Below are 21,303 nucleotides of genomic sequence, written 5' to 3'. Positions count from 1 at the left end.
CTCTCATCTCCTGCTGAGTGTGAGGGACAGGTGTGTGAACTCATGTCCAGATCCCAGGCCAAGTTTACAAAGTCCTGGTCTCCAGCCACTTCTTCCCTCACCCTGTACCTTCTTCATGGGAGTGTTCACTGTTGTCAGGGACTCAGAAAACCTACTACAGGTAATTAGCAATTTAACTTAGGTTATCTCTTTCCTATATTACCCTTTTTTTTTTTTCGTTGAGAAGGATAGGTAAAGTAAATTACTTACATTGCTCTTCTCATAGGAACTGAGCATTATTTCCATTATGCTAACTTGAGTAATAAAAGGATTGGTTCCAGAAAGAACCAAAATTACATCCTGGATAATGAGAATGATTTCTTAAATTCAGAAATCAACAGTACATCTGTTCCATAATACAATGGAGTTTTTAAATACAAAAACAGTAACTTCTCCTTTTTCTAAGTCTTTCCTGCCTTTTTAATGGAAAAGTGATCTGCCAGAAGAACAACACAAGACAACCAGTCCAATCTCGATCTTAAGTACTTAGGAATGTCTCTTGGCTCTTAACAAAACAAACCCACTGCCCAGGCTGACCGAAGACAACAGAGAGAGATGATTTGACCAAAGGCTGACAGGGAGATTTTCTGCCAACTACAGTCTTTCCTTTTTGATGATGGATTGGCACTTTGTTGATCTAATAACCTGCAAATAGACTAAACATAAAATGGGAAATCTTTATAAAGATAAGGCTAAAACAAATGGGAGAAATTAAAACATATTAGTTTCACTTTTAAAAACATTTGAGAACCATTCAAAATATAATTAAAGTCTGCCAGTTGGCCTGCAATCACTTTTTGAGCAAAGAAATAACTTTAAACCCAATGGCCAAGAGGTGACTCTTCTGTTTATTTATTGCACAGTGCATTTTTCATGGGTGTACGGTATCATAAAGATAGACAGAATGTTGCAGCAACTCCTTTCAGAGGGCAGTCTTTCACCATCTCCTTGAATCTGGGCTGAACACGTGACCTGCTCTGGCCAATGCAGCAATCAGAAATGTGATTCAATTCAAGCAGAGGCTTGAAAAGTGTTGGCACCCTCGGGCTTGCTCCCATGTTGCCCTTAGGAACCCTACAACCACCACCAGGTGAACAAGTCTGGGCTAGGTGGCTGGACGATGAGGCATGTTGCCCAGTTACCCCATCAGTTCAGCTGATAGCCAGCCAATTGCTGCTATCAAGTAAAGTGATCAACAACCAGCTGACCACAAACACCTGCATGAACCCAGCTAAGACCAGATTAACTGTTGAAGGTGAACCTGGCCAAATATTGCCAACCCACAGAATCATTTGGTAAATGCACAGTTGTTGTTTTAAGTCACTAAGTTTTGGTGGTTTTTTATTTAGTCAAAAGGTGACTGAAGTAGGTAGGATTGGTTTTGAGAACATATTCTCTATTTCTGTCAGAGGAAGTCGATACTTTTTTGGTGGACTCCAATAAAATCTGAAATGTAGACGCAATTAAAGTCATCTCAGAATCTGACTTAGCTAAATGTCTCCATATTCCCACTGTCCCCCAAATGACCCCACCATGCTGATCAACCCATTCACCTTCTTGCCCCCAAGAAGATCTAGTTCCTTTGCCTACTAGGATCTCACTTCTTAAAAGACTCTCTCCTTCTCTCTACCTGAGTTCTTCAAGTCACCTCCCTTATGACCACAGTAAACACTGCTCTTCATTTCTCCAAACTCTTAGATGTGTCCTTTTGGCACATCATCACAAATGATTCGTTTGCTCCTTAACTGTTTTGTGGATGAAAATCATTTCTGGCAAGACTGGAAACTCATCAGAGCATGGTCCCTGTCTCCTACTTCTCTTCCTTCACCCACAGCACCTGTGTCTAGCTGAGTGCCATCAACACTGCTGAATTTAGTTGCCTATATCAGGGATTTGAGCAATGTCACAAAACTACATGTTGTAGCAATTGGACAAATTTATAGACCAAAAAATCCATCATTTCCACTCACTTTTTTCTATGTCTCTTTACAGAAATTAACTTCTCTAATAAAAGTTACCCATTAAATAAATGTTGGCACAATGAACCCAACTGATTTTCTACATATAATAGGAGGCCTATTTCAGAGGAAAAAAAGGATAAGCTCTTAGACTTCACTTTCAGTCAATATGGAGTAAAGGAACCAGATTTACCCACACCTGAAACAACTGAAACCCAGATAAAACATACAAAACAATGGTACTTGAGAAATTGGACATCCGACAGTGAAGGTCAGTGATTCCTGACAGATGAGAAGCAAAAGAGGCTATCCCTAGTACTGCCCTATCTTACTAATGAAAATGTTTGCAGGTTGTGGTACAGAGAGGGAGACCCAAAGCAGAGCCTGGAAGTCCCCCTGAGTACAAGACATGCAACTGGGACTCTGGAGAAGCCAAAGTGGCTAAAGTTGGCAGGGTAACATACTAGAAAGGGGCTATAGAAAGACAGACCTTTGTACTTCCGCAGGGGGTTTCCCTCAAGTATTCAGTTGAAGATTGATCAGCACATGTGTGTGAGAAAATTACCTGTGTGAGAGAAAATTTTTACTACTGAGACCAGTGAAGGAACTACCCAAAAGAACTAGAGCAAACAGTACCTGGAGATTATACAGGGCAGAGAGTAGTGCTTGCTCCCAAAAGAGAGAAAAACCTCATAATTCAGGTGGCATTAAAGTTCTAGCATGCGTCTTGCCTCAGTAGTAAAAAATATTGGACTAAACATAGCTCTGGTCCTGCCTAACAAAGCTAAAAATTCAAGACCTATAAGGATCAAACTGTTTGAGTTAAGCACATTCCAGAAAAAAGCTCAAGAATGTTTGTAGAAATACAAAAATAGCCAGCACCCAACAAAATAAAATTTACAAGATGTGGCATCTGATAAAAAATGACCAGGCAAGCAAAGAAGAAAATACAAGCTGTAATAAAGAGAAAAAAAATAAATCATTTGAAACCAATCAAAAAACCACACAGATGATAGAATTAATAGGCTGGAACATTAAAACTCTTATTATGATTATAGTCCATAGATTCATGAAGCTAGAGAAAAGATGCAACATGTTAAGACATGGAAGGTATAAAAAAGAGCCCAGTTGAAACAGTAGATTGACACTGCAGAAAAAAATGATTAGTGAACTTGAAGCCATAGCAAAATAACTATTGAAAGGGAAACACACTGAGAAAAAATTCTGGAAAAAATAAAAAAATCAACAGAGCACCAATGAGCTTTGATAAAACTTCAAGTGGCCCAATATACATGTAACTGGATTTATCAAAGAAAAGGAGAGGTAAAAAGTGCCAACATTCTTTGAAGAAATAAGCGCTGAAAATTTTCCCAATTTGAAAAAAACTAGAAACCAATAGCTCTAAGAATCTCAACTAGTCCCAAGTACAAGAAACATAAAGAAAACTATACCAAGTCATAGCAAAATAAAACTTCTAAAAACCAATGATAGAGAGAGAATCTTAAAAGCAGCCAGAGGAAAAAAGATACATTGCATGCAGAAGCAGAAAAATAAAGATGACAGAAAACTTATTGTCAGAAACAACGTAGGCAGAAAAAAGTGAGCAACATCTTTAAAGTACTGAAAGAAAAAAAAAAATCAACTATCAACCTATAATTCTTTCCCTAGCAAAAAAAATCTTTCAAAAACAAAGGAAAAATGAAATAAAGACTTTTTCTGACATATAAAAACAGGCAAAATTCATTATCCAGACCTAGACTGTAAGAAACGTTGGCAGAAGGTAAATGATATCATATAGCCATCTTGATCTACACAAAGAAATAAAGAGAATCAGAAAAGATAATGACATGGGTAAATATAAAGCCATATTATTATGTAAATATCTTTAAAAGATCATAGATTGTTTAGATAACAATGTATTGTGGGGCTTACAACATATGTCAAAGTGAAGTATATGATGACCATAGCCTTAAGGCTGGGAGAACAAAAATGAAAGTATACAGTTGCAGGGTTGGTATATACAGTAAATAGTATAGTATCACTTGAAGGTAGACTACGATAAGTTGAAATGTATACTATAAACCCAAAAGCAACCACTAAAATGACACAACAGAGAGTTATTGTAAATAAGGCAACAAAGGAGACAAAATGGACTAATAAAAAATACTCAACCCAGAACAAGAAAAAGGGAAAAAAAAGACATGGAACAAATAAAAAATACAGCAAGTATGTAGATTTAAACTCAACCAAATCAACAATCACATTAAATATAAATGGTCCAAACACCCCTATTAAAAGGCAGAGATAAAAAAGCAAGATTCAATAATATGTTGCATACAAAAAAGCCCACTTTAAATATGAAACTTAATTCATGTTCAAATAAAAGGATGAAAAAGATATACCATATTAATACTATGTTTTTTAAAAACTGAAGAGGCTATATTAATAGCAGATAAAGTAGATTTAAGAATAAAGTATGTTATCAGGGATAAAGAAGGTCAAGTCATCAGGAGGATATAGCAATTACAAACATTTATGCACCTAATAAAAGAGCTATAAACTACATGAGGGAAGACGAATGAAACACAAGAGATAAATCCAAAATTATGATACAGCGCTGGTTGATTAGCTCAGCTGGTCAGAGTGCAGTCTTGTAACACCAAGGTCATGGGTTTAGATCCCTATACTTGCCAGCCATCAAAATTATGGTACAAGATTTCTTTACTATTCTCTCACTAATTGATATAATAAGTAGACAGAAAAATCACGATATAGAATACTAGAACAATACTATCAACCAAATTGACATTTACAGAACATTTCATCCCCAAATATAAGGACATATATTCTTTTCAAGTGCACACCGAACATTTGCCAAAACTGATATTATAGGCTATAAAACAAATCTCAATAAATTTAAAAGGATTCAAGTCATACAAAATATGTTCTCTGACCACAATTTTATTAAATTAGAAATCGATAACAGAAAGATGGATGGAAAATCCACAAATATTTATAAGCTAAATAAACACTTCAAAATAATCCGCAAGGTAGGGCCAGCCCCATGGCTCACTCGGGAGAGTGCGGTGCTGGTAGCGCCGAGGTCGTGGGTTCGGATCCTATATAGGGATGGCCAGTGTGCTCATTGGCTGAGTGTGGTGTGGACAACACCATGCCAAGGGTTGCAATCCCCTTACTGGTCAAAAATAATAATAATAATAATAATAATAATAATCTACAAGGTAAAGAAAAAAGAGAAATTAAGAAGCATTTTGAACTACATGAAAATTAAAACACAACATATGAAAATTTGTGGAATTCAGCTAAAGCAATGCTTAGAGAAAAATTTGTAACACTAAAGGCCTATATTAGAAAAGACAAGAAGTCTCAAATCAATGACTTCATCTCTCTCAGCTTAGAAAAAGAGCAAATTTCACCCAAAGTAAGCAGAAGAAAGGAAATAATAAAGAGTATATATCAATGAAACAGAAAACAGAAAAATAATAGAGAAACTAAATGAAACAAAAAACTGGTTCTTTGAGATCAATAAAAATGACAAACCTCTAGCCAGACTGATCAGGAATAAAATAAACACATTACCAACATTAAGAATAAGAAAGATGACATCACTACAAATTCTACAGGTATTAAAAGAATAATAAGGGACTATTTTGAACGGTATGCCAATAAAGTTGACGATGCAGATGAAATGGAAAGATTCCTTGAAAGACAAAAACTACCAAAGCTCACTCACGAAGAAATAGATGAGCTGACATGGATTAATATCAGATAAGCATCTATTAAAGAAAATGAATCTGTAGTTTAAAACTTTCCCATGAAAAAAGTGCCAGTCCCACATGACTTCATTAGTGAATTCTAAGAAATATTTAAGAAAGAGGTAATACTAATTCTACACAGCCTCTCCTAGAAAATCGAAGAGAATGGAGTACATTTCAACTCATTTTATGAGACCAGCATTACTCTGGTATACAACCCTTTTGGAAGACAGTTTGGCAATTTCTTAAAAAGCTAAACATGCACCTACCATATAATTCAGCCATTCCACTCCTAGGTTTCATCCAAGAGAAATGAAGGCACAGGTACATACAAAAATTTGTACATAAATGTTCATAGCCCAAAATCAGAAACAACCCATCAACAAGTAAACAGATAAACTGTGGTTTATCCATACAATGGAATACTACTCAGCAATCAAAAAGAACAAACTATAGAAACACACAACAAAATGAAAAAATCTCAAAACAATTATGTTAATTGAAGGAAGCCAACCACCCCCACAAAGAATACATACTACATGACTATATTTATATAAAACTCTAAAAAATGCAAACTAATCTGCAATGACTGAAGGCAGATCAGTGGTTGCTGAAGGACAGGGAGTAGCAGCAGTAATCACAAAGAGGCATAAGAAAATTTTGGGGGGCGATGGATACATGCATTATCTTGATTGTGGTAATGGTTTCACTGGTGTATACACATGCCGAAACTTATTTGCAATTTTTTGCATGACAGTTTTACTGCAAACGCTGTTTTAAAAATATCCTTTGGTAAGTCTGAGTTGAGTAAAATCTTATTTGTGAAAGGCCAGTTCTCCCTTCCTTCACACACCTGCCCCTGGCATGGGAACCCAACACTGATCAAATTAGACCCAGTCCCTGACTTCATAGGGCTTACACTTTTTTTTTTTTTAGCAGGTGGCTGGTACGGGAGTACAAGCCCTTGACCCTAGCACGGGTTTACATTTTAGTGGCAGAAACAGCAGATAATCAAACCATCAGCAGATAAAGTATCTTCATTGTGGTGAATACTGTGAAGAAAACGAGCCTTCCTAGAAGAGCTAGAAAAAGAGAAGCCATCAAAGATGGGGCCTAGCACAGGTGCTCCACTGTCGTGAGGGACACCTCTGGCAAGAGGCCTGGGAAAATGAATCACCAATACAAGACAAATTGAAATTTGCCCTGAGATTTTCCCAGTGGGGGATAAGGAAATGGAATGAATCCTCAAAACATGATCCTGCAGGCACAGAAAGAGTGTCTACAGCTCTGTGGGCAGAGGCATCCTTCTGTGTTTTTTAAATGAGTGTCATCTGCACTTCCTTGTTACAGATCTCACCTACCTCTTAAGGGCTACACATAATGTTCTCTCTTGCAAACGGAATTACATATAATATGGTAGTCCTTATCTGAGGTTTTGCTTTCCACGGTTTTAGTTACCTGTGGTCAACCACAGTCTAAAAACAGGTGAGAACAGTAAAATAAGATATTTTGAGAAGGAGGTAACATTCACATGTAACTTTTATTACGGTATATCATTATAATTGTCCTATTTTATTATCAGCTTTGTTGTTAGTCTCTTACTGTGCCTAATTTATAAAGTAAACATTATCATAATATATAAGTATAGGAAAAAACCTAAAATATATAGGGTTGGGTACTCTCTGTGCTTTCAGCATCTACTGGAAGTCTTGGAACACATCTTCTGAGGATAAGAAGGATGACCATACTCAAGGTTGCTGTGCACACCCCTTATGTAAATAAGGGTGAGAGAACTGCTTAATTAAAACCAAAAAAACCCACCTATTGTCACCACACTTTCCAAGGGAAGGAAATAGGAATCAGAGAGGTTAACAACTGCCTGGGCATTTGTTTGCCGGGTTATTTGGCAAAGCATTATAGGAGCAAGGCAGTGGGTTGCTGGGGAATGTGAAGATGGAGAAGGCGCAGCTCTCGCCTGCAGGCTCTCCCAGGCTCATGAGGGGAGGGACACGAAACACAGAAACAAGTGCCATGCCGCTCAACAGTGAAGCCCTAAAGGTGGAAGACCGAGAATATGGGAATGGTACAAAGTGCCCCCCTACAAAAACGAAATGCAGAATCTTTAAAATTCATGTGAATACTGCATTCTCCAGAGTATAGACCTGCCTGTCCTAATATTTCCTCTGAACCTTTTAATAAAATGGCCAGTCCAGGAAGGTGAAATATCCTCATCCCGTCGGCTTGTAGGTCAGAGGTCCACCACCTCAGACCACTGGGGGTACGTGAACCCCATTTAAGGGCCATACACATGAATGTAATGATTCTAAGGGCTGAGAGCTGTAAGAGAGGTATGTGAAGCCAAGAGATGTTCCCACTCATTGTGTCTGAGCAAGTCGGAGGAGTTTTACAGCACAGATGTTACCTACTTGGGTCTTGGAGGATAAGAAGGATTTGACCGAAAGAGGAGAGGAGGGAGGCCAGACAGAGGATGAGAACATTTGAAGGAGGGGCCTCGGCAGAGTCTGGAATGTCTGTGGTAGAATCTCCGTGGGGTAGACGTACAGTGAGGTCGGGGCACGCCAGTGAATGATGAGGCTGGAAAGCGCGTGCAGGACCCAACCAAACGTGTGAGCTCCTGCACATGGTGTCAACTGGGTTGGGCTGAACTGACAGACAGTGGGGAGCCATTTGAGGCTTCTAAGCATGAAAATCCACTTTCTCAGGACCGTATTTCAGAAAGGATACAGGACATATATCACTACAATATATAGTCCTGGCATGACACAGAATTGAACTAAATCTACGGTAGCAGGAATAGTGAGAAGGAGTCAGATCCCAAACATGTGGGAGAAAGATACAGTCTGTTGAGGACCCAGTGTCCTCTGGTGGGGCAGCGGGAGGGTGCAGAGCCCAGGTCCCCTCATGCCCACGGTGGCTGCATGAAGCTGCCACCAGGGACCCAGACCCTACTGTAAACTCATTCCACCAATGGGAGCAGTGTTTCTCCTCTTGTGCACTTTGGATGTAACGCAATCAATTAATTAGGACCACATTTTGCCTTACAGGGACTCTTGTTTGTGAGAAGATTACTATCAGGAGCTAGCAGCAGGCAAGCAGGAAGACTGCTGGCATGTGGTACGAGGCACACACAGCCTCTGTGTCTGAATGGTAGGGAATCAGGCATGTTGGCACCTTTTGTTTATTGCTGGCAGTTGTGGACTGGGCACCATTAACTGTGATCATGTAGAAAAGCGATGCCTTTTATCCCATTTTATATGCTATTTGGGATTTTCTCAGTGATGTTTGGTTTGTTCTTTTTTCAAAAATTTACTTTGATCAACCAATTAAAATTTTTTTTTAACTAGAGCCCCATTGGACAGTGGGGCTCTCAACTCCAGTGACACAATTTTTTTAAAAGTATTGTATAGATCAAGTGATAGAACACATCCAGAAAACCACACAGATCATGTATCTACAAAAAGCAGTGATTCAAAAACCAGATGAGTAGAACCTCAAGGAGCATGGAGGTATTAGTGAGGTCAGGACAAGAAATGATCAGAGCTGAAGCAGGTAAGAACAAACATTCAGATCCATACAGAACAGACAGTACACGTGGAGGAGGCAATCAGGATGGGAAAGACACAGGTGGCAGCAAGTTATACGCAGCACAGCGTCAAAAGGCATGCCCAGCAGGTAGCACTGGAAGAGCTATAGTAACTGAAAATAGGCAGGAATTGCATGGAAATAGAGACCTTAACTCTGACGGATGCTAGAGGGGGTCACAGGAAGTCAGATTCCCAAGAGGGGAGCTTGAACAGGGAGGAAAAGCCGCTACTAAGCACAGCAGGCTCCCACTCTCCTGGTCCTAGATGTTTGGTCCCAGGTTCCCAAAATATTACTGCGCTCATCGTGGCAGCACTGTCAATCACTGTGCAGAACTTCACAACGGAAGACATCAAAGATACTAACAGAACTCTTTCAAGATAGCACAGGACAGAATCATATTCCAATGACTGCTAAGCAAATGGTAAAGACAAAAACTGGGAGGAAGGGAGCTCCTGAGAGCCTAGAATGGTTGATTGGGGAAGGAGGGCAGCCAGAAGAGACGGGAGATGTTCCTAAGGGAACAGTTTGAACACGCAGACACATAAGCAAACCTGCTTTCCTGTTGGTATCTGACAAATCAGTAAGAAACTGATGGATTATTCAATAAATAGTATTGGAACAAGTGAAAAATTGAAATTGGACCTCTGCCTCACACCATTTGCCAAAATAATTTCCAGATAGATAAAATATTTAAATGTGAAAAATGTAGGTGTAGAAGTACGGAAGAAACTATGGGGAAAAATGTCTTTCTCAGTAGGAACACAAATCCAGGAGACAGAAAAAGATTAATAAAATTCAACTGATAAAATTGAAATTTTTCCACATGAAAAAACCATAGATGAAGTAAAAAGATCAATGACTGAGGAAAATAATTGCTCCTCCTACCACAGTTTACAAAGAATCTCCACAATTCAATAAGAAAATAACAACTAAATGACCATTAACCAAAAATAAATAGAAAAAATATAAAAGCGTCTGGAAATATGAAAACACAGTCAATGACATTCAGAATAGGAGAAATGCAGATTAAACTTTACTTTTCACTACTAAATGAGCAAAAACTCAAAAGTTTAACAACCCTTTGACAAGAGTATGAGAAAAACAAGCTCTCACACACTGCTGGTGAGAATCAAAATTGGTACAATGTTTATGAAGAGCAGTTTGTCAAAAATCAACCAAAATTAAAAACACACAACCATTTTGATTTACTAAATCCAGTTCTATGAATTTATCCTATAGATAATCACATGTGCAAAATGACACATGTATAAGAATTACACTGCACTATCAAAAGAATGGAGCCCATCGATACAGGTCTGGGGCTATATAGTAGCATCCAGAGAAAAAAGTACAGTACAGCCATGAAAAAGGACCCAACAGCTACCAGCCCTCCCATGGAAAGAGAACCAAGATAGATTTTAAAGTGAAAATACAGGATTCAAAATAGTTTGTGTAGTTTGTTACTATTTGTGTAAAAACATATTAAACATTTATGCTTATATAAACATAAAAATGTTTCTGGAAGTACACATAAGAGATTGCTATGAGTTGTTGCTTCTAGGGAAGATAACTGGGTAGAATGGAGCTCCACTTTCATTGTACACGCCTTGATACCTTTTAAATTTTATGTTGTGTACATGTGAGCCCATATAACAATTAATAAAACAAATTTAAAGTTGCATCCTCTTTTTTATTATAATCCTGCAATCCCACTTCTGGGTATATTTATCTAAAAGAATTGAACTCAGACCTCAAAGAGATATCTGCACTGCCATGTTCATTGTAGCATTATTTACAAGAGCCAAAATAATGGAAACAACCCAAATATCCATCAGCAGAGGAATAGACAATGAAAATACAGTATATACATAAAATGAAATATTATTAGGCAGTAAAAAGGAGGAAATCCTACCATTTGTGATAACGTGGATGGATGTGGAAGACATTATGCTAAGTGAAATAAACCAGTCACAGAAAGACAAATTCTGCATGATTCCTCTTATATGAGGCATCTAAAATAGTCAAAGTAGACAACAGAATGATGGTTACCAGGGGATCAAGGAAAGGGGGATATGGGGAGTTACTGTTCAATGGATATAAAGTTACAGTTATACAAGATGAGTAAGCTCCAGAGATCTGCTACACAATAAAGTACCTATAGTTAACAATAAAGTGTGGTGTATGCAAAATTTTTTTAAGTGGGTGAATCTCATGTTAAATGTTCTTACCACCAAAAAAAGTGGCACCCTTTATTCATTCCATACTCTCCATTATTACTTCCTAAGTGGATGTCATTACTTATATCTGGGCTATAATCTCCTAGGAAGTAGGAAAATCTCTGCTGAGACAACTGTATGAGGCAGACCATTCCCAAACTCTTCTAAGGGCTCTGGACATTAATCTGTGAAACAGGCAGGTCACTGTCACGGTAAACAATGGCATTATTATAAGTGGAAAGAGAACAGAATCGGTGCTTAAAGTACATATTGATCCTCCAGGTTTTAGTTCAGCATGTCCACGGGGAAGTCCTCCCTGGCCCCCTAAAATCTGAGGTTCCTCCAACATCCTCCCAGTGAGCACTCATGGTGTGGGACAGGCCTCATTCTCACTGGACTTCCTACTCCCAGCACAAGGACTGACTGCCTTAAGGCACCTGCAGCTCCAGGAGCTAGACTTACTGCTCCCTCACTTTCACTCAGTAACTAGAAGTCTTTTCTTTTTTTAATTTATTTTATTTATTGAATCGAAATCGATTATACACATTTTTGGGGTTGAACATCGAGATATGTTGATTAAATCAATATTACTAGCATATATATTGTTACAAATCGTAATTATTCTTTATGCCCCTTGTCCAACCTCTCCCTTTGCCCCCTCCTTCCCCTCCCCCCTCTAATTGCCCTAGATTTCTTCTCTCCTTCTGAAAGAATAATGGTTACTCTGTTGATTTGTTGCCTAGATGATCTGTCCAATGCTGAGAGATGTGATCAGGTCCCCCAGTATTATCATAGAGCAGATGCTTCTTCTGTCACTCTGAAATGGGTTTTGTGGAAAGAGACATCCTTTCCTTTTCTTTGTCTCTGCTGGTGACTCTCCTTGTGCCATGGCACTCCAGTGGTTGGCGGCCAATCTGGGCAGTGATTGTAGCATCTAGCTGCTTTTGCAGCAGCCATGGTTATTGTGGTGGGTGTGGTGGGCCAACCACATGGAGGTGCTGTTTTGGGTATGCTCCTTGGCACTGGCAGTATGCCTGGTAATGGGGTGTGTTTGGTCCCCTTCTCCATGCCTCTGGTCCCTGGGCAGGCCCCAAGGCACTAGTGTGGGAGAGGGGGTGCCTGGTTGTGGGAGAGGGGTCCAGTCCCCTTCTCCATGTCCCAGGTCCCTGGGCAGGCCCTGAGGTGCTGGTGTGGTGTGTCTGGTTGAGGGAAGACGGTCTGGTCCCCTTCTCCATGCCCCACATATCTGGGTGGGCCCCAAGGCACTGGCGCCATGTACCTGGTTGTGGGAGGAGGGTCCGTTCCCTCTCCATGCCTCGGGTACCCAGGTGGGCCCCGAGGTGCTGGCATTTTGTGCCTGGTGTGGCAGGAGGGTCCAGTCCCTGGCTCCATACCTCAGGTCACTGAGCAGGACCTGAGGCACTGGCTTGGTGTGCCTGGTTGTGGGAGACAGGTCCATTCCACTTCTCCTTGCATTGGGTCCCCAGGCAGGCCCCAAGGTGCTGGCGTGGTGTGCCTTGTTGTGGGAGGGGGGTCCATACCCCTTCTCCTTGCATCAGGTCCCCAGGCTGGCCCCGAGGCACTGGCGCAGTTTGCCTGGAAGTGGGAGTGGGGTCTGGTCCCCAGATCCAAGCCTCTGGTTCCTAGGCATGCCCCAAGGTGCTGGTGGTGTGCCTGGGCCAGAACTAATTTTTTGTCCTTTGCTTGTAACATGAGGGAACTTCCTGTGGGAACAAGCACTTGAGCTGTGTGGTTGTTTAAATTGCTACTTTGCTGCTGTTTCCCTGGGGAAGACTTTTTGTGCAGCTCAGGGTTTAATGGTTGACCTTATAGGTACTTCCGGTTCTCCAGAGACCTGGTGGATCTGTGTTCTCTAGAATCTCTGATCTGGCCCTAAGTTTTTTCATCAAACTGCATCCCATGCAATTCTGCATTCCTGACCAGTCTCCTCTGAGTGGTCCTGTGCTGACTGGGGGACAGATCACCTGTCCTTGTTGTGTCCCAATGTTCTCCTGGTGGGCATGTCTCCCCCACTGCCCATGCTCCAAACACTTCCCATGGGACAGGCCCTACACCGGTCCCTTGTGATGACTCGCCGGCTCTGAGTGGCTCCCCTTTTTCAGCTGTTCTGGCTCCTCGCTCCTGCGTGGATCCATGGGAACCCTGTTAGTGGTCTTGGTGTCCTGGGGGCCACCAAGGCCCTCTTCTCCCCTGCCACCTCCAAGTAACTCCATCCCAAAGGCCCAGCTTTGGCTTCTGCTGGCTCCTGCTCCATGTGCTCAGCAGCTCGAGACTTTAAGCAGCCATGGCCCGAATGCTCAGAGCAGCTTTTTCTTTCTCTCATTGTAGTTTCTCCCGCCTTCATGAACTCCGTAGGTCTCTCCTCCTCTTCCCCTGAGCTCCAGTGGCCCCAGCTTGGCTGATGTTACATTTTTATAGTTGTAAATTGGGTTGATTTGTGGGAGAGAGTGACACTGCGGACTGTCTATTCCACCATCTTGATCGGATCCTGAAAGTCTTAACAACACCAAATTAGCTTCCAGTCTCCATTTCTGAAAAGGCCCACAAGATGGAGACGTCACTGCAGGCATGGGAAGAGAGTGAGCTCTGACCTTCCCAACGCCCAGAGCTGCACAATTGCAGTGGTGTGGTTATTGTTTGCTTGTTTGATTTGAATACCTGAACATGAATGGTTCAAATATTCCTCTAACTTTGTTTTCTTTCAAAAAGAAAATATTTAGAACTTCCCTGCTCGAAAGCACATTTTCAAAGTAGAAGTATTTTTAAAGTCTGCTTTTATTAAACAGTTGCATCTTGGATCCCTGTGGGCCTCTGTAAATAGTTCTGGTTTTCTTGTTTTGTTTTGGCACAACTTAAGTTCCAATTTCATGAAAATTAATGCTACACTCTCTGGATCTAAAAGAGAGCCCTATAAATGAATCTAAAATAGGAGATGTGGAGACGGATTCATTTTAATACCCTTGCCTTGACTTGATTTTGAATATTGTTTCTTCAGCACTTCCTTTCTAGGTCATTTCATCATTTCAAGATTTATAAACATCTAACACACTAATATGTTTGGGGGAAAAATGGAAAACACCAAGCTTACAAAGACGCCTAGTTGTATTTCCAAAGTGGACCGAGGTGCCTGAAGGGGTGTTTTAGTTGGCCTGATCTTCCTAGGACTTCAGAGAAGTGAGCCTTGTTTCCAAATCAAGGGAACAGATTTCCAGGGCTCCCCAGTCTTGTACAGGACCCTTGTAAGATGTTTATTAGCTGAGGGTGGCCTGACAGAAGATGTGAGTTCTTGTTGCAAAAACACAGCTATTGTTCATAGTAGTTCAATATCTTCCTTGACCAAAGAGTTTTCCTTTTTTGTTTTAATAATACTCATATGTCGGTATATAAAACACCTCAACAATAAATCTTACAAATTCTACTGAAGCATCTACCTCAGTAAAAACAATCATGTATCTTAATAGGGCAGAAAACACTTATACATGTGAAATTAGGTTATGGGTGACATCCAAAGAACTGAGTTGCCAAAAATGAAAAAAATCAAACCGTAAGTGCAACTGACAATATGATTGGGTGACAGTGCACAAATACGAGTTGGAGTTGGGGGCCCCTCTTATTTTTCTTAGTCACAAAACATAAGCTAGACAGGTGAGAGTAAAGGTGAACGCAGCCAGGCCTGCTGGTTTCTGGTGGCTTCCTGGTCTTACTAATGACACTACACATTTGATATTTCAAATGATTCACATGGTTTTTCAAAGCCACACATCGTGACAGTGGAAAAGACATGCAAATGTAAAGGAAGTAAACTCCTTCCTGCTACTTTACTTGCCGATGGATACTGCAGATGGCAAAGGTCACCAAGGTCCTACAGCTGTTGTGCACTGTCAAAGAGAACAGGAGCTTAGGAGAACTAGTCCTGCCTCTGCTGCTCCCCAGTCACCCGGTCTCAGTGCCAGTCTCTTTCGGAGTGATTCAATCCCAGTGCCTCCTTCAAGCCGAAAGCTGGTGACTCCACACCTCCTCAGAGCCCCCAGAGCATCTCCTTGGGTATCATATGGACTCCTCAGACCTCACGTGCCCCAGGTGCTTGCGCCCCCAATTTGCTTTTCTCCCAGTACCGCTTCAGATCCTTGTTCCTGATATCCACACACTCCCAAACGCTCACTCACTCCGCTTCCTAAGTCTGCAGCCAAGTCTGCCCAAACCTGCAGCTCCTCTCAGGCTCCATGCCACCGCCCTTGTTGGTCAGGGTCATCCCTCCAGGCTTGGAGGCAGCTACCCGGCAGCCCCCATTCCTGTAGCCTCCCTCCGCCAGCTTGTTCTATGTGCCGACAGATTAGCACTGGTCACCTCCTGCTTCCAAGCCTGAACAGCTCCCGGGGTCTAAGGATAAAGTCCAGCCTCCTCCCCAGGGTGCTCAAGGTGCCCTGGGATGCAGCCCCACCCATCCTGGTTTAACTCCCTCTCACCCCCCACCCATGCCCCCTGCTCCCTGCAGGGACACTTCTAGCAGTCCAGGCAGGGAAAGAGACACAGACAGGAGTCCTTCAGGAGCCTGGATCCTGCACCTTCCAGCTCAAACCTGGGCCTGGGTTTCCAGGGATCAGAAAACAGGCAGAGGCTGGGGCTTCCCCTTCAGAATGCGGGAGGAGCATCCCCAAAGCCCAGGGCTTAAGTAAACCTGTGGGCCACTGGGACTTCCTGCCCTTATAACTTCCCAACTTCGTGGACCTCCAAACTGTTCCCAACCAGTGAGTTGCTAATTCACCTGATCCTTCTACCAGTATCTACTGTGGCTCTGCTATGGCCAGGCCCCAGGTACTGGAGGGGACACAACAATGGATGGAGTCTAGTTCCAGTCTGAGGAGCCGGCAGCCTAGCAGGTGCAAGAGGTACAATGTCCTGTCAGTCAGACTCGAATATTCCTCACTTTTGCCTAAAATCTTGCATCCCATATGAGAAGGGTCATCTCTATGACAACCTCTCCAGGACTACAGATAACCTTGGCTGATCCCAAGAGGAAGTGCCCTAGGGTAAAGGACAGAGCTACAGAGAGGTAAGGGTATCTTCAGGGTAATCAACTGGTTGCCTTATTACCAAGACCTAACTTAGCCCAAGTGTGCCCATCCCAAGGCCAGGTTGGGCTGTGGAACCTGAGAGTTTGACATCCTGGGATTTACATGCCATCCTCGAAATTAACAGTGACATGTGGCTAGGCAAACCCTGTTAGACACTCCTTCATCCTGGGGCTGTAAGGTCTTGCCTGCTCCACACCCAACCAAACCTCCAATCGCTAGCAGTGCTCAGCAAAACATACTTCAGAATACATGGAAGAGGATCAGAATGTGGAATACAGGTTGAGCTTTAAATTTGAAATTTGAGGCAAATGATCTCTGTGAATCGCTCATGTCTAGATTCCTGATAAATTGGGAGCTGCTGAAAGTTACACGCCATTATCCTCTATGCTGCCCCCCTCCCACTGGATACACATGGTAAGCTTCCCATGGCACACTCATGTGGACTTTTTCATTTACTCATCAATACCACCCTGTAAGGTAGGGTTGGCATAGTTGGCATTTTACCCTCAGGGATTAAATAACTTCCAAGTGAGTGAGCTAGAAGCCTAACCAGTCTTCTCTAACTCAGCACTCTTGCCATGTAAGGGTAACTGTTTTCAATTGTTCTAAAATTACAGGTCTTACCTTTCCCTTGTAAACACATCCTTGTGCAATCATTTGCTTCTAGGAGTAACAATCAGTTAATTTCTGGTGGTCTAATACTCTTGCCAACTTAAATTCCTTCCATGTACCCTTCTGGTAGGTCCTGGATTAATTACACAATACCTTAATGGGCCCGCTACCTTCTGATTTACACAGATTTAATCATTCAAAGGTGAAATAAGACAAATTGTATATAAGACAGATTGCAGAGATTACATAAAACCTAGAATAGTTTCTAAGGGGTGAATCAAAACATTCACACTTAAATATTTCAGAAGAAATTTTTATACTTTCTATGAAAACTGTGTAGGGGAGGAAACAACAACAACAGTAAAATATCACCTCTAACAAAATATTTATTTAGTAAGCAGTGTGAAAGAGAGAAAATATTCTGCCTTTGGACTATGTTCTGTAAAGGAAAATGCTTCATATGCCTTTTATTTATACTTTTCCTGCAGTCACTCTTATCAAATTGATTCCTGTCACTCAAGAACAATGACACCATCAAAATACTTATAACTCACCTTTCCAGCCTGGCCTCCTGTGGGGGAGAGAGGGATGATGTGGGGGTGGTGGGCACACTGGATCCCGATGGGGGTCTGGAGGAGTGGTAAGAGTTCTTGCTGAAGTTGCTGTATCTAAAAAGTACAGAGGTTTAAGTTGGGGGAAAAAGGACAGAGAAATTAGTACAAGTCAGTAAATAAATTAGATTTAACAAATCTTCTCAATTTCTGCAAGAAAAACTGATTTAGATATGCTACCACCGTTACTGATCATTCTAACCTAAAGAGATTTACTACAGATTTGTTCAAATAATTTCTCATTAGAAATGTTTCCCAGAGTCCAAAACTGTTAGGCAGCAGAACTCATGACAAAAAGTTCAAATAAAACCCCCACATTTCCTATTTTTTAAAATGTACATTAAAATTATTTGCTAATATAAATTAAGAATCCAAATTATTTTCCTTTTGAATCATGAAGATTTTTCTTGTCTTTCATGGTGATATAATTAGTGTTAATTCCACCACAGGTCTATAGAAAATACCCTATGACTGTCTAAGAAAAAATCACATTAAAAATTTCACTTTTGGTATTTCAAAATCAATTTCATTCACTGGATGCAATCACATCATGTGCCCAAGGACTGAGGAAAAACTGTCCCCAGGCCTTCTGGTCTGGCCTGCTGATAAGAGGTGCACGTATCTATGCATGTTTTCATCGAACATTTCCCCTGAACCAAAATTACACCTGCTAGGTTTGCATGAGCTTTGCTCATTTCCCAGTTGTCTTTGACAAGTTAAATTTCAGGATTTGTAAAACTCAAGAGTTTTCTGTTTTTCAGAATATGTCCTTTAGTAGTTTTTCCTTAGCTAGCACCACTCAGAGCACTCCCAGAAAACAAATTATCATCTGAAGCCCTTGTATGGGGAAGACACTCATGATGAGGTACAAATAATGACATTCAGAGTATTCTGCCACTTAACCTACCCAGCCACAGGGCAGGGCTGACTCCTTCCCCTAAACGGGTTAGGCAGACTTTACTTGGGTGTGTGGGACCCCAAATACAGTGTCACTATGATATATGTGTGCAAGTATATAGAAAATCCAAACCAAACTCCTATCAACAGAAATCAAAATCCCTTCTGAAAAGCAATTTAACTTCAAAATGTGTGTATCCTTTGACAGAGTAAATCCACTTTGGGGAAGTTAACGTAAAGAAATAACCTTATAGCTACTTACATACTGAAAATGTCATGCACAAAGACACTCTTTGGAGCATTATGTAGATTTTGGTGAAAAACTGAAAACTACCCAACCAAGTAACAGTGCATGAATGGCCAAGAAAGTACATTATTCGTCTATGGACTATTATGCAACCACTAAAAATGATCACCAATTTTGTAAGTGATAACATAGAAAATGTTGATATATAGGCCAAACGAAAACATCAGGATATATTATGCATAGTTTGATCAACTGTGTAGAAATATTCTCAAAGGCCAAAAACTACATGCAGAAAATAGTGTAAAAAATAGCTTTTTTAAAAGTAGAATACAAAGATGAAATTTCAGTTTTAATAACAAATTACATTATTATAAGGGAAAATAAAATATTTATAATCCCCAAATCTATCCTGTGCTGCAAATTCTGGCAAGCCTAGTTGTCGCTCTTCATATTTGTTTATCTGGTATCACATGTCAGGCGTGTTCTCAGTACCAGGCACCCTGCCTGGCAGACGGAGGCTCAGACCACATAATTGTACCCCATTGTCCTTCTTTGGTAACACACCATCTTCGTAGGACTTGGTTTCTGGGCACTCATTTTCACTTCTCTTTAAAAACCCAACACTCTACATGTCCAGTGGCTTAACTGCTTCTCCAAGTGAGTGCTGGTTTGGTTTTTGAAGAGGGCTCCCAAACCACAGGCCACAGAGAAGGCAGAAAAGCAAAGGATGAAAGGAACAAAGAAAGAAAGAAAGAAGTAGAAAAGGGAGGGAAAGATATCAAGCAAAGAGGAGCAAAGGAAACAGGGCAACAAGCTCTGCGATGTGTGGGGGAAGGAGGCTGCCCCCGCATCCCCTGCCTGCTCTGCACAGGCTCCAGGACCGCCATGACAGCTGCCTGGATGCTCAGCCCATCATCCTACCCCAGCAGCTAAAACAGTCCCCTTCTGACCACAAGGGGACATCCTGCAGTATGTTTTAACAAGATCATTTTGCTAAGATTATGCTTAAATGACGTTATGGAAATAAACTAAGCATAATGCCTTTTTCCCTACTTTGGTTTTTCTAATGGCTAAGCAATTAATTCAAATGCCTCACAGTCTGCCCAATTTTACTTCTCAATTTCAGCCAAACTAACTGGATCATACAATTCACTGTTCAGCTTTTTTTTTTTTTTTTTTCCCTGTGAGGAGGGCTCTTTTTAATGCGTAACTAGTTAGTCTCCATTTTAACCCATTCAACTTAAGTCAACCACGGAGTAGTCAAATTTGTGTCAATACAGACCCATGGAAATCACAGCAAGTGAACATCAGAAAATTCAATAGGTACAAACATTCATACAGTCTTCAAATTCATGGGAGGCAAAAGATTAAAAAATTGCAAACTTTGCTCAGTTAAATCTAAGCCAATCCTCACTCATAAGCATGTGCCTATTTTTCACAGTATACTCGTATATTCAACTGGGCAATTTATGCTTCCATCCCCTAGGACTGTAAGTAGTAGTGAAAGTTGGGAACCAAATAGGGGGACCTGGGGCCCAGGAAAGCCTCATCAGAGGCTGAGACCAGCTGGGAAAGATGAGGTTGCCAAGGTATTTTTATTCCAGTCAAATGTAAGCTCCTAACTTGAACACAGATATTGTTCTTGGAGGGTATAAGAGTCATGTTGGATTCATTCCATAAAAATTGTGTGAAAGATCACAACAACCCCAGAATTTTAGATGTGGAAGAGACCCACAGAGAACTTGTAGCTTCAATGTGTTCAAACTTGGTTCACAACTCCTGAAGGTGTACAAAGTCATTCTGGAAACAAGAGGAAATGAATTTTCAATTCCTCAAGCTCCATATCTGCTATTTTAAAAAAGGCATCTGCCCATGCCCCTCTTACAGTCTCCAGGTTCTCCTTTCCTGCCTCTCCTTCCACAATTGTCTTCAATTTTTAGGACAAAAGCAACATTTGCAAGCAGACTGAATCCATATGGAGCACTGCCTCAAGCTGTGAAACCTCCAGGGTGCCAAGCAAAGAAATACTCTGAGAAAGCATCACTCCTGAGGGAATTCCTTAAGAAATACTGAGGAGGGAGAAGACAGTGTTTACTTCTTCAGGGACACACTAGGAGCATCCCTCGTGCCTAACAGTTTCTAGCTGCCCACCGACCTGAGGATCGGACCCCAGAAGTGAGATGGTTGTCACAGATACACATGAGCTTTCTTATTTGAATTGAAACGTGAAGTCAGGCTTTTTCTG

General features: G+C 41.2%; 1 protein-coding gene across 2 annotated transcripts in view; it reads right to left on the bottom strand.

Annotated features, from left to right (window-relative positions):
• Positions 1–21,303, bottom strand: part of FHOD3 (formin homology 2 domain containing 3) — a 478,616-nt gene that overhangs the window by 101,913 nt on the left and 355,400 nt on the right. For both annotated transcript variants that reach the window (XM_063076795.1, XM_063076796.1), the window contains one exon: positions 17,858–17,971. In XM_063076795.1, coding sequence (XP_062932865.1) covers positions 17,858–17,971 — 114 coding nt within the window. The remainder of the gene's footprint in view (positions 1–17,857; positions 17,972–21,303) is intronic.

Source organism: Cynocephalus volans, chromosome 13 (assembly GCF_027409185.1).
Source record: "Cynocephalus volans isolate mCynVol1 chromosome 13, mCynVol1.pri, whole genome shotgun sequence".
Taxonomy (NCBI): Eukaryota; Metazoa; Chordata; class Mammalia; order Dermoptera; family Cynocephalidae; genus Cynocephalus; species Cynocephalus volans.
This window is presented reverse-complemented; position numbering and strand designations above follow the sequence as displayed.